This window comes from Callionymus lyra, chromosome 19 (assembly GCF_982586985.1).
Source record: "Callionymus lyra chromosome 19, fCalLyr1.hap1.1, whole genome shotgun sequence".
Taxonomy (NCBI): Eukaryota; Metazoa; Chordata; class Actinopteri; order Syngnathiformes; family Callionymidae; genus Callionymus; species Callionymus lyra.
In genome coordinates this window covers 7,337,404-7,352,353 of record NC_141836.1, presented here as the reverse complement: position 1 = coordinate 7,352,353, position 14,950 = coordinate 7,337,404, and the positions used below count along the sequence as shown (strand labels likewise).

At 41.7% G+C, this 14,950-nt stretch overlaps 1 protein-coding gene across 1 annotated transcript; it reads left to right on the top strand.

Moving 5' to 3' along the window:
* Positions 1-11,672: 11,672 nt before the first annotated feature.
* Positions 11,673-13,447, top strand: neurod4 (neuronal differentiation 4). The gene is made up of 2 exons (XM_087781479.1): positions 11,673-11,725; positions 12,458-13,447. Exon 2 carries the CDS (start codon positions 12,464-12,466, stop codon positions 13,445-13,447), a length of 984 nt encoding a protein of 327 aa, XP_087637605.1. The 5' UTR covers positions 11,673-11,725; positions 12,458-12,463.
* Positions 13,448-14,950: the final 1,503 nt, after the last annotated feature.

Below are 14,950 nucleotides of genomic sequence, written 5' to 3'. Positions count from 1 at the left end.
GCCTTTGGGTCACCTTAAGCCTGAGATATTACAAGATTTAATAACTTTGTTTTACAGGCGTCAACTAAATACAAAAAACGTATTATGAGATTTAATTTTTTGGGATATTCCCAGACAGTATAACAAATATACACCAAGAACCACTTCTTGTTTTTAACAGTCGATTTTGACCTATTTGAAGGTCGTCATTTAGGTTTTTCGGAAATGGTAAAAAAAAAAGAGAAAAGTATTCTTATTTATGACCTTGTTGTCAAACTTTATGATGATATTTTAAAGCTTATAATTGTGAAAACATGAAATATAATATATAAATCCAAAACTAAAACTGATCAGATTTATTTTATTGGAGGGAAATTCCAGGACATATGAATAAAGAACCACTTTTGTTTTTACATAGTTTAGAGTTTTGAAGGTCAGTTTTTAGGTTTTTCAAAATAAAAGTTTAAACGAATGTGTTATTGTACTAAGTCTGATTTAAAACCTCATACTAGAATTTTGTGATGTTTGTGATATGATTTTTTTGGGGGGAATTCCAAGAAAGTAGAACATGAATAAATAAAGACCGACTTTTTGTTTTTAACATAGTTTTAGGTTTAAGTTTTTCAAAAGAAAATGTCTCATTATTGTCCTATGTCTGATTTATAGCCTCATACTTGAACTTTGTGATGATATTTTAATTCTTAAAAGTGTGAAAATTATTATTAAATATATTTTTAAGATATTAATTAGGATTAAAATTAACTTTGTTTTACAGGCGTCGCCAAAATACAAAAAAATAAACTCAGTATACATCTATGGAGATCAATAAAGTATATTCAATATAAATAAATAACCAGTTTCGTTTTCTACATAGTTTGCGTCGAAATATTGTAAGGTCAGCGTTCGGGTTTTCAAAATAAAGGTTTAAAAAATGTGTTGACTTGAACTTTTTGATGATATTTTAAAGCTTAAAAGTGTGAAAACATGAATTAATAACGTCCTTTAAGATGTCAACTAACTACAACATTTAATTGTGATCAGATTTTTTTGGGAATATACACGAAGACCCACTTTTGTTTTTTAACAATCAAGTTTAAGTCGACATATTTTTAGGTCAGCATGAAGGTTTTTCAAAATAAAGCTAAGAAAATGTGTTGTTATTGTACCAAGTGACGTCATACTTGAGAGCCAGCTGCAGATTACGGAGCTTCCCCTTCATTATGGAATTAATAATCCAGCACATGAAGCTAATAACGATGAAATATCCCGAACACGTCTGCTCTCACAGGGATTACCCAGCAGCCCTCTGTCCCAGTAATTAGGACGTCATATTCATTTATCGCCGGCGATGGTTTTTCGTGCGGATTTGTCTGATATCCGAATCATCCGAGGTCAAATCCTGATGTTGTGGGACAGTTTGACCTCCGAATCAGGTCCGCTAATGAAATTACCGCGGCGGTCCCGCCTCCAAATCTCCGAACCACCTGATTTATTTTTAATGATATTACTGGCTCGGTCGGCTGTGTCATGGTAATAACCGGGGCGGCTCCAGCTGCCTCCAGATCACATTAGCTCGGCTTAGCCGCCGCGCTGCCAGGGCCTCCAACAATGGAGCGACGGGGTTCGGGGGGCTTAGTCGGTCCGGGCCAATGGGCTGTCTTCGGGAGGGCGCGGGGCGGGGAGGGCGCAGGCTGGGGATGCTACGGTTCCCCGATGCCCCGGAGGACTGGGACATCATTAGGCAGGATTTTTTTTATAGTTCAGCGGAGGCTCAGGCACAACAGGACGAGACTCAAGACCCCCGGACGCTCGTGAAACTGATCCCCCGGTTAGACTAATGACATTGATTGGTGGAGGCCGAGCTCACAACACAGCATTTGAGACACAAGTGGTGAACCTCAGGGCTCCTTTATCGCTCCTGTGTGATGCTAAAGATAGAAGAAACAGTTGTTGAATCATGTACGGTGAGCGTTGTGAGGGCGTGTCAGAGAAATAAAGAAGCCTTAATGTCGAAATATATTTAAGAAAATACATGTATTTACAAATACATCTAAAATAACTGATTGCTACGCTAAGCTAACGTACTGGACATGATACTGGACAGGGGGGTGTATTGGCAAGAATCTAGGGATACAATACTTATCAAGATAAAGTGACAACAGTAGGATATATTTCGATACTGTAGTAACAAGTATATATGTGTAGTATTGTCTAGTACTTGACTCTGGTGTTGCAGAATTTACAGACCACATGACTCTTGACGAAGTCGTAACTGCTTTCATTTGTTTTCAAACCAAAATATGTCCAAACATCAGCTTTAAAAGATGCTGGAGTCGCTGTATCCTCTCGTCCTCAGTCATGGTCGGGATCTTGCGAGATTTCATTCTTCCTCTAGCTGCAGAGGTCGTAATGACTGCTGTCATCTAGTGGCCGGAAGTTTAATGGCAACACAAAAATTAACAAACGCAGTGAATATTTGCTATAATAATAAAAAAAATGTATTCCTTATACACAACCAAAAAATCAAATTAGATTAAAATATTGATACAGTGCTATTTACAATATGGTGTCGAAAAAAAAAATGTTTTTGCAATATTTAAGTGCATTAATATTTTCTTACACCCATGTTACTGAGTAATAGGAAACTACGGCACCAAAAGGCAAATATTTTCTTCCACAAAACCTAGATCTACTTCTTCTTCCTGCTAAAATGTCATTGGAAAAGTAAAAATAATTGGACACAAAGTTGCATTTTGTTACACCTAAACGTAGAAACTAACAAGTTGCTTTGGTATTACGAAACAACACGATACATCGTACTAAAGTGCAACCTCGGCAAAAGACGTGGTTTGGTTCCGGTCCAGCAGAACCTTCTGGGCTCCACGTTTGAAGGTTCCGAGTCGGTCTGAAGAATCAATCAGACGACACAAGTGCTCTCGTTGGACTCGTCGGCTGGATTTGCATAATGGCCGTCGTGGGACTCGCGCCGGGGACACTTGTGGGGTACGCTCGCACCTGATCACCGCCTGGCTCTCGGCCAATCACACCTTCTCGTCCCCCAATTAAAAGACTCACCTGCAGCCCCGGCTCGACCCACAAAGACTCGGGAGCCGCTGTTTGGACGCAGAGATTTGGTGGAGGGGGGGGGGGGGGGGCAGATTACCGTCGTTGATTAGTGGTCGGGTGTAATCCTTTCAGCCCCTCTCTCTACAAACCCCCCCAGGGACCGAACCGTTTCCCTGAGGACCGCCAGCGTGGCAGATGGATCCCCCCCCCCTCCAACCCCCCCGAGCTTCCCTCCTGATCGGCGAAGCTCCAAACAGTGTTGCCGTCCTGGGACGAGGCTGTAAAGTATCCTGAATGTGAAACCGCAGGCACCTTTGTCTGACGGCTCTCCCCACTTAGTGAGAATCGCCCCGGGCAAGATTCCCATTCTGGGGGTCCACTCCTGCCCGACTGGAATGTGTTCCAGGTCCATTAGCCCGGAGGAGAAGCTGCAAACAATCTGCTCATGTTGCCCGGAGAGACGCAGCAGAACTCACTCACACTGTTGCTGTTTCTCCGACCGGGTCCATTACGGAGAGGCCGGGAGGCGCAGCCACGTCCGCGGCCACTCGTGCGCCCCGAGAAAAGTCACGCCCGGAGAAACCTCCGTTTCAACAAAGAAGAAACTTCTTTCCTGCGCGTTCCAGGAAGACACTCGAGTAATCTAATGAATCGTTACGATAGCAGCTCGCTGGCACAACAGTCTTCACCGCTGAACCGTGGAACAGATCCCAGTGTTGAATCGTTGAAATGAAGATGCTGCTGTGACTCACGGGTCACTTGAGTCACAGCCCTGACTCAGAATTTACAGACCACATGACTCTTGACGAAGTCGTAACTGCTTTCATTTGTTTTCAAACCAAAATATGACCAAACATCAGCATTAAAAGCTGCTGGAGTTTTGTATCCTCTCATCCTCAGTCATTGTCGGGATCTTGAGAGATTTCATTCTTCCTCTAGCGGCGGAGGTCGTAATGACTGCTGCCATCTAGTGGCCGGATGTTTAATGGCAACACAAAAAGGAACAAAGGCAGTGAATAGTTGCTATAATTATTAAAAAATATATATCATATACAATATATTCATACAGTTCTACAGTTGGATTATGATACGGTATTGTGAGAAAAAAATCGCTATATTTAAGTGTATTGATCCCTAATACTACAGCATATACACCCTAATACTACTATACGCACCAAAAGGCAAATATTTTCATCCAAAAAACCTAGATCTACTTCTTCTTCCTGCTAAAACGTCATCAGAAAAGTTAGTATTATGAAACAACACGATACATTGTACTAAATGTCTAAAGCGCACCCTCGGTAAAAGACGTGGTTTGGTTCTGGTCCAGCAGATACAGTACCAAAAGTTTGTTCATCTGAGGAAGTATGTCAGAATATTGAGTGGTTTATTTGACAAATAGTTTCTAAATCGAAAGGTTGAAATTTGTTTTAATAATTACATAAAAACTTCAATATTTTGACATTTTATTTATTTATTTTTACGCATAGAGTTTGGAGATTATAATTTAAATAATTCTAAAATAAATCTTCTAGATTCAATATTTTTAAATCCGTAGCCTTTTCAATACAATATAAATCTATATAAGATTGTTCAACAGACATTATTGGATTTAAAAGGCTAGGAATTAAAAAAAAAAAAGTTTTAATATATTGTCTTGGATCTGTCGTCAGCCCTTGACACAGTTGATCACCAGATCCTGCTGATAAGATTGAGGATGAAGTGAGACTGTCTGGGTCTGTGTTACAGTGGTTCTGGTCTTACCTTTCTGGTCACAGTTTCAGTGTATCTGCCAATCAAATAAAGTCTGAATCAGCTGATCTGTCGTGTGGAGTCCCTCAAGGTTCGGTTCTGGTTCCTTTATTGTTTTTGTTGTAAGTAAGTAATTTATTTGTATAGCGCTTTTCTAGACCAGGGTCACAAAGCGCTTAAACAATCAAAACAATATTCAATAAAGTATATACTTTAAAGATCAAGATAATACTGAGAACAACACAGGAGTTCCAGAAAATCAAGGAAAAGCCTGAACAAATAAACACGTCTTAAGATGTTTCTTAAAGGAGTCAGAAGACTCCATTCCTCTGAGTAAAATCATTCAGAGATTTCCTGATGTTTCAACTTTAAAATTCTGGTTCTTACTTTCAGATCTATTCATGGTCAGACCTTCCATCAGTGATCTGATCCAGACTTACACCCCAGCTCGGGCTCTGAGGTCTGTGGATCAGAATCTACTGATGGTTCCTGAACACGGTTCAGGACCAGAGGAGAGAAATCCTTCCAGACTGTTGCTCCTAAGCTTTGGAACCATCTCTGTGTTTGATGATCTACTGATATACTTGCATATTTATTCCAAACCAGAGTCGAAACATCTTCTCTGAACCTCCATAAACTAGGACGAGTCAGACATAACGAGTCGAACACTGATCTTCTCGCGAACGAGTTTGAACCTCACGAGTGAGTCTGAGTGACTCGGAGCTTCATCGACGTCCCAAAACAGAATTCTACCTCCATGATCAAATTCTACACATCAATAGGTTTTAAAGTGTGAGGTGTGTATTAGTGTGTGTTCACGTGTGTGTGTGTGTGTGTGTGTGTGTGTGTGTGTGTGTGTGTGTGTGTGTGTGTGTGTGTGTGTGTGTGTGTGTGTGTGTGTGTGTGTGTGTGTGTGTGTGTGTGTGTGTTCATGTGTGTGACATCACTTTTGTTCCCCCGTGTGCAGCAGAGTCACTCGACCCCTCAGTCGTCCCACAGGAAGTTCTGCCGACCAGATTCAGCTTCAGCGAGCAGCAAATTGAGAGAGTCGAGCCCAGGGAGACACACACACACACACACGCACGCACGCACACACAAACACACACACGCACACACACCCCCACACACACACACACACAGACACACTATACACAAGTTCTTAAGTGTCAATCAATAACGACTTAAACAAATGAGCGTATATTGTTTTTAAGAATATTTGTAAGATAAATATTTATATTTTTACTGAGAAAACTATTGAAAAAATACACAAATAAATAAATATTTGTCAACACATCCTGATGATTTTGTGTAATTTATTGTATTTTAGTCATTCTAAGATAATTTTTAACATTGTTTTTGGAATAATATGATGTAACTGGAAGAAAATTCATTGTCATTTCTTTTTTTTAAATATTTGTATTGATTAATCATTTACCTTAAATCCCAAAACAAAGTTTAACAACATTTGTGAGTATGTTTTCAGCTTCACAGCAGTTACTAAATTATTATTGTTCATTTCTTTTGTCTTCAAACTTTCAACTGCAGAATTAATCTGCAAATAATGACACGAAAAGGCCAAAGTGAGGCCTGGGGGCCACGAAATGACCCTACGCCTTTATTTATCCGGCGATCTCTAAAGAAACGATTAAATCTCTCAAGATCCCGACCGTGACTGAGGACGAGAGGATACTTTCGACTCCAGCAGCTTTTAAAGTTGACGTTCGGACAATTTTTATCTTTTGATTTGCATTAACCTTCATTTATTTCTTGAAACCATTTTATTTTGCATTTGTTTCACTTAAAAAAATATTTTAATTTTAATAAACATAGTAATGAAAATAATGCTTTTTATTTTGTGTGTATTTTTGTCTTTTATGTTAATTTACCTTCTTTTTTTTTTACACAGAATAAGATGACACTTTTTTATGTCATAAAATTCTATTTATCATTTTTTTTTCTTGCATACTTATCCATTTATGTAAAATAAAAGAACATCAACTATAAAATACGTTCCTATTTTTTACATTATCGACAGATTTCTGTCTGAAAAGTTGCGGCTCCTCGAGCCTTTGTTCCTCCTTAACGTGGCACTGATGGAAATGTAATTGGTCTCAGGTTAAAGTGCGTATAAGATGTTTAATAAATACAAAACAATCAAAATTAAAGTTCTGGTTGAAATAAAAACTCGTTAACATGAACTTCACGTCGAGAACTTTGTAAAAAAAAAAAAAAAAAGGGTCTCAAGCGACAGATTTTCCAGATCTTCACTGACTCTTCAGTTGATCCTCACACGAGCAAACTTGTGATTAAGCTGGTGAACAACACAATGCCCGGTCGAGACCCCCCCCTCACCCCCCAGCACGCCCCGTCCTCCCACAAATCCACGCTGCAGCTTTCATGATCACCAAAGGGGTCTCAGCTTTCAGGGAGCATGTGTGCCCGAGCTCTAATTCCCATTGTGTGGGTGCAGTCTTGGTGTGTCTGTGTTTCGGCACAAGACGGAGATGAAGAAGAAAGACGGGAACAAGGACCCATCTGTCAGCTCCGAGCGGCCCACCCTCCCCGATCCCACCGCCGGGTCCCCAGAGACGGCACCGGGATGACAACTCACTTGTGGCAGGACTGGAAGGGGGCGAGGGGGGGGGGGGGGGGGCTCGGGAGGAAAGATCTGGACTGAGGTGGTCCAGGCTCATTCCTGATGCTCACATCTGGAGCCGCTGACGACAACACAACTCTGGTTTTTAATACACAACTGGGACTCACACACCTTCAGAACCACCTGGACCTGTGAACAAATGTCACGGTTGTACTAGTGCCTACATTCTAGAAACATCTTAAGCACTCACTTTACTCACTGTGGTTTCCTTCCACACACAGATCTTAGCCTACGATTCTGTATTGCTTTCCAGGGTGTCCCTCACCTTTAGCTCCAAGGAGCTGGGACAGATTCCGGAATAAATTAAGTGAAAAAGATCTTTAGAAGCGCCATGTCTATTCAAAACAACTGTTCCAGTAACTTCCTGTGAGCATCGAGCAGTCAGACGGAATTCAACCATCAACCTTCAATTTTTCGGTTACACACAGAACAACAACACAAAAAGTAGAAGACGTATGTGTCGTACATACAGGAAACAGAATTTATCTTAGATATTTTGAGATATTAAAAACCTTTACAACAAGTCTTGAAGGAAGAAAACAGAAACAAAAAAAAACAGTACAATTGACTGTCATGTGTAATATAAGTTAAACCTGGTCAAGAGTCTGAGCGACACACGTCCAGGTAGATGTAAAGGACGCCCTCAGTTAGACTTTTGGTGCTCAGACCTTCACAATAAAAGCATCTCTCAGAGTGACGAGAATATAAAGAGCACACAAAGAATCGAGAGGTTTTCCACAGCCCAGCTAGCCAGGGTCGAGGGACGAGTTCTTTCGTCCTCACTGCGACCTCGTCAGCTTCACGTGTTCAGTTCAGCACGTTACACCCACTGAGGGGTTTGGAGGGAAAGGTTCAATTCCCAGTGTAGGCTGCAGGTGTGGTGGAAGCCCCGGGTCACTCCTGGGACGGCTGGCGTCTATGTGAGGAGGGGGGGGTCAGAGGGGGGTACCTGGGGAGGGACGAGCTGATGGTGATGTTCACATGCGAGCTCTAGTTCATTTGAGGCTCACACATACAACACACTCACAACAATTTTGTCTTTGTGTACTTGACATTTCTCTACGATTTCTTCTCTGTGGTCGACATTTGAACTACTTTAGTTTCGCATTAGGTCAACTAATGTGAAACATGTGACTCTCTCACATGTTTCAAACGTTTAAGTCTTTTCTTATCAAGATGCAGTAACTTCCTCATCATGACCATGTTTTGAATGTATTACTTTATAAAGTTGCTCTGAAATCTGGGCGAACGAGAGGTTACGAGAGCGGAGTCCATTATGACGTAATAAAGGCTGCACTCCTCCAGCCAGCTGTAATAATGCCCGGCTTTGTTTATACAACAAGTCCCTTGGAGTTGGAGACTACAAGGATTGATGATGCACAGTGACAAACCTAGATGTTTGACCAAGTGTTTTCAGTGGGCGGGGCTTAATCAACATTTAAGAGAGTCTTAAGAGAGTTTTTTTTACAAACACACACTGTTGATACAATAGAGTGACACTGGTTTTTGAAACAAACAAGATTATTTGTGGAGATGACAAAATAAATATAATTGACTTTCTACAGCTTAAGGAAAGTTCAATTCAACACTTGTCGAAATACCATTTTATATTAAATTTAAGATCAACTCGACAATATCCCTCAAATGAAAAAATCTCACCACATCAATAAAACAGTTTTTGGGAAAATTGTTCACAAATCTTTTACTTAAACATAAAAATTGAGTTTTTATTTCACTGAAAAACTTTCTTTAAATCCCGTCCTGGTGATTTTGAAAATATTCCTGCACAAAGTAAACTGTGTACATGTGTTGACTTGAGTCTTGTATTATTTTAATGCCTTTTAAGACTTTTAAGAAATTCTGAATTAAATCAATAAAACTGAAACAAGATAATACATAAGATGAATAAAAATAAAACAAAAGACATTCAAATAAAGATGTTATACAAACCATGTAAATTGTTAAATAAAATACATTCAATTCAATAATATTTATGATCCGAATATTAGACATAAAAAGTTCTTCTCAGTGTTTTTCTCTCTTTTTAAATTATGTTTATATGACGTCAGTAGATTATTTTGTTATTATTACTTTTACATGAAGTGAATCAAAGTGAAGAACATTTGATCCAAACTCTTGCAGCTTTATCTGATTGACGTGTCGCTGAGGCGAGAAAGATGGAGGATGGAAGTGTAATCTCTTCTTAATCCGACTACACACACGCACACACACACACGCACACACACACACACACACACACACACACACACACACACACGATAATACGGCCGTTAGTGCAGATAAACGCTGTTCCAGCACGAGACCTCATCTCGAGTGACGCCGGAACGTCCACGCAACAGATGCCACGCCCCCTCCTCGCCCCCTCCCTCGCGCGTCCCTCCCCCCGCCATCTGTCACCCATAAATCGTTGGACAAGAGCGCGCGTCTGCGCCCCCGTTGGGTCACGTGACGACCCCCGCCCGCCCCCTTTTTTTTTCGGTCGCGAGATGGGATCAGTGCGGGGGCACGTGCGAGTCGCGCGACCCCCGCTGACCACCACCACTGCCCCCCCCCTTACACCCCCCTTTACCCCCCTTATACCCCCCTTCTTCACCCCCCCTTACACCCCCTTTCCCCAACTCCAGCCGAACTTTAACTTGCTGTCGAGTCCAAACGAGATTTGATTGACGTCTCCACGAATCCCCGGCAACACAAACACACAACACCAGAGCCAGAAAAGAGGCACAACAAGTGGACACACACCTGCTCCGCACGCGAGCTGTCACAGTCGCTCGCGTCTGAGTCGCGTCGCAGAAACTGAGAGTAATGAGGCAGAAAATCTCTAATCCAACGTCTCATGGACGCCATCGATGAGCCGCACACGCCTGCTCAACACACACACACACACACACACACACACACACACACACACACACACACACACACACACTGTTTGTGTAGGACCTGTTGCTGCAGGCAAGAACCTATAACACTCCAAGTTCACTCCAGAATTAAAGAAGTACCACCTGATGGACGGAAGACTAACGTGAGCGTCCATCGCGCTAATGGCTACATACAAGAAAATCATCGAAGGTTTCATGTTCTGACGCGACCACCATTTAAATTCAATTAATGTTTATTAAATATACTAAAATATATATTTAAAAATATATAAGAAATCAGCATCTAAACCAAACCTGCAGCTGGTTCTGATTCTAGGGGCCACCTGTGGCCCTTAGACTGTATCATGTAGAAACTAACATTTTTATTATTCACATACTTGTTCAACTCTTAATAAGACTCTAGGATTTTGTTTTAGGAGTTTTTTTTAATTTTTTTTGTGATTAGTTCGTGACCCTGAAAAATATTTAATAAAAAAAATAATTAATTAAATAGAAAAAAAAGAAGAAATTATTATAGGATCTGTTTCCAGAACAATCTTCTCTCAAGTCTTGTAACTTTAGAAACAAGTATCTTATTTTACAGTTTTTACTTCGTTGTTAGTATTTTAATTTAGAAGGAAATGAGAAAGTGGCTCGTGTGTGAAATGAATCGACATCTCAATGGGAAATAAAGTTTAAAACGAAACAAATATTTTAAATGAACTATAATTTAAGCATATATAGCTTGAAATATTAGATTTTTTTTTTAAAGGTTTTACCATAAATGTTATCTGTGGCCCCTCAACTGTGGCCCCTCAACTGTGGCCCCTCAACTGTGGCCCCTCAACTGTGGCCCCTCAACTGTGGCCCCTCAAGACTCACTGATGTGATAAAACGATCAACAGGTCAATGATTAAACACACGTTGATCCGGATCTAACCGGAGCTGACAAGTGACACAAGTCAAACACAAACACGTCGTTGAATTGGCGGTTAATTCTGACGATGTATTGATGACGTCACGTTCAATCGTTTGGAAGCGTCCCCCCCCTCACCCCCCCTCCGTCCTCCCTCGCGCGCGCTTCTGGTCCAGATTGAGGAATAAATCAGTGTTTGTGGTGAGGGGGGTCAGCGGGGGGTCTTTCTTCATTTGTTTGCTGGAACTTGTGTCCACGAGACCGACACGAGCGGTGCGTGGGGGGGCCCTCGTGGGTGGAGGCAGTGTGGGCGGAGCTTCGTCAGCGTCCCAAAAAAAAGCGGCCGCGCGGGTCCGGTCCAGTTCAGTTGGGAAGTTTCATCCATGGACGTCTGAGGGAGTTCTGGACACGCGCAGAAAAACACATCCGGGACTTTACAGCTTTTCTTCACTTCTCTCGTCTCCACCTGTTCAGGTGAGTTTCTGCTCGTTCAGTGAAGTTAGAATAAAGAGGGTCAGAGACGCATTTATTTCACGTGACGTCACGTGTGTTGGTTCGGTTTTTAATCTGCGATTTTCATGCGAGACTAATAATCCGATCGTGGCCCAGATTGAAGCGAGAACTGTCTGCGGTGCTGAAGTGACGCAAATAATCCGCAGTTCAAGATGGAACAAATATTAATAATCCAAGAATTTACCGCCAAATAGAAGGGAAATTAAAAAGTAAATCGATTCATATTATTTTTTAATCCCTTTGGAATTTTCCAAAAGGATTAAAAAATAAAATAAAGTTGTGTAATTTAATCTAAGTGAACATTATTAGACTCAAAAAATATATATATTAAAAAATAAATGAATAAAGACAATTTAACGAATTTAACAAACTTAAAAATATATTCTATTATTAAAATTAATTAATTATGAAAACAAACGTGAAAAATAAATATTTCTCTTCAAACATTTTGCATATTAATTTATTTGAAACGTTTATACATTAAACTACATTATATTTCATTCCAAAAACATTTAAAATACATCTTAAAATATGTATTTTTTCAATTAGAACTAGAAAAACAATTATTGGTAAATAGAACAATTTATACATTTTCTAGGACGATGCTAACAATGCTAACAGTTAGCAAAGAGGAACACTTTTGTCACGGATGATCTGAAGGTTCACTGACCTTTGACCCCTGCTCCCTTCCAGACAAACATGATGACCAAACCGTTTGGGAAGAGCGGCGACGTCAGCGAGCTGGTGACCTCCCTGGGCTGGCTGGAGGAGGAGGAGGAGGAGGACGTCAGCTCGCAGGACGGCGAGGAGAGGATCGGCTCCTGCGAGGAGATGGGCAGCGAGGAGGAGGACGAGGGCGAGGAGACCGGCCCGGACGGCGAGGCGGCCCCCAAGCGTCGCGGGCCCAAGAAGAAGAAGATGACCAAGGCCCGGCAGGAACGCTTCCGCGCCCGCCGCATGAAGGCCAACGCCCGCGAGCGCTCGCGCATGCACGGCCTGAACGACGCCCTGGACGGCCTGCGCCGCGTCATGCCCTGTCACTCCAAGACCCAGAAGCTGTCCAAGATCGAGACCCTCAGGCTGGCCCGGAACTACATCTGGGCCCTGTCCGAGGTGCTGGAGAGCGGCCAGTCGCCCGAGAGCCACGGCTTCATGGACATGCTGTGCAAGGGGCTCTCGCAGCCCACCAGCAACCTGGTGGCCGGCTGCCTGCAGCTCGGACCCTCGCCCGCCATGCTGGACAAGATGGAGGACAAGTGTGGGGGGCCGGTTCTTGCCGGGGGTCAAGCCGGGCACCCGCTCAGCTACCCGTCCCCGGGGCTTCCCAGTCCCCCCTACGGCTCCCTGGAGGCGTCCCACCTCCTGCACGTGAAGGGGTTCAAGGGTCCGGTCTACGACTCGCCCAGCGGCGGCACCCCGCCTTACGACGGCCCGCTCACGCCCCCCCTCAGTATCAGTGGCAACTACGCCCTGAAGCAGGAGCCGTCCCCCCAGGAGTCGGAGCGGAGCTACCCCCTCCACCAGGGCCACTACCTCTCCTCCCACCACTACGCCTCCTCCGCCCCGGGGCTCCCCGCGGGGCACCCCCTCTTCCAGACCTCCCGCTACGAGCTCCCCCTGGACGTGGCCTTCGACTCCTTCGGCGCCTCGCACCTCCTCAGCGCCCCCATGGGCAGCATCTAAACCGGGGACTCTTGGACGCCCCCTAGCTGTCGACGAACGCAAGGCGCCGGTCCAGAACATCCGAGTGTCCCCGGTTCGGTCCGGACGCACTCGTCTCTACCTCCGAGCCGAGCTCTTCGCCAGAGACATTCCTGAGCCAGAGTGCGAGGAACGGCACGAGGCTCCGCTCCGGGTCCCCGTCGGACGCCGGAGCTTCTCAAGTCAAGAACATTTACAAAAGCCATCCGAGCTCCTGCTGCACTGAAGCTCATCACGACAGAAGCAATACGTCTATTTATTTCTGTATTTAATATTTATTTTCTCCTTTTCTTCTCACCGTTTTTCCGCTCTGTACGTCGCTCCCTCCGCGGCTATTTATTTTATTTATTTGTTCGTTCGGGTCTCATTTCTTCACCAACACCTGTAAATATTTGGCTGCACTTAAATGTGAATAAATATTCTTATATATATGATATTTCCATAACGGCTGTGCTCACTCTTCTTCTGTCGCACCTTTTAATCCTTTGTTTCTCAATAAATCGAAAAAAAAATCATTTCAGATTTAGTTTGATTTCAATGTAAGAAGTTGATTTTGGAATAATTAGTTTAACTAATTAATCATTAAATGTCATCCATAAAAAAAAGTAGAAAAAATGTATAGTAGAAAATAGTTAAAGATTAAAAAAAAAAAGAGTTAATCTATATAAGTGAATTTAAAAATATTTAAAAAATAAAACAAGAAAATATGGAATAACAGCAGAAAAAAAGAGAAAAGTGTTCAACATGAAAATGTTAATAAAAATCAAATTATTTTCGGTTACGGACATTTTATTTCAAATAAACTAAGACTTTAAGAATATTTTTAATCTCATTTCTTATTTGAATGTTCTTTCAACGCATTTAATAAATAAATAATTTAACAAATTGAAACAATTCAAGCTTTGATATCTAAATTGTTTTAAAAGTAAAAACGTAAATAATTCGATTTCATCTTAAAAGTCGATAAATTGAGGTTTAAAAGTAAAAACAATGAATATTTTACAGTTTAATAAATATATAATAATTAAATGTCACCAATATAGAAAAAGGAAAAATAGGAATTCGCATCTATTCCGAAAGAAAATGGAAAAATATTAATAAATGAATAGAAAAGTGATTTTTTTATGAAGTTGAATAAAGGATTTAAGACAAAACATTTCAAATTTGGAGCAGAAATCAAACAAAAGCAAAGAAAGATACAAATCCAATTTTTTGTAAAAGAACATTTAACTTCAAATTAATTAAGACTTTAAATACTTTTAATGAAACGCACATGAAAAAAAAACCAACTTAACATTAAATAGAAAATATAATCGTCAGCTTCACTTTTAGTCTCAAGAATCATGGGAAAACCAGCTCAGGTCACATGACCAACGTCCACAGGAAGTGACGACATGAACTCAAATTAACACATCATGATTGACACTCGAACGTCGATCGAGGTCTTACCTGCACTCGACAGGTGAAGCTCAATAGTTGAGGGAA

What these genes read in the sequence shown, in the direction of transcription:
- neurod4 (XM_087781479.1), top strand. Translation starts at nt 12,464, where the DNA reads ATGATGACCAAACCGTTTGGGAAGAGCGGCGACGTCAGCGAGCTGGTG.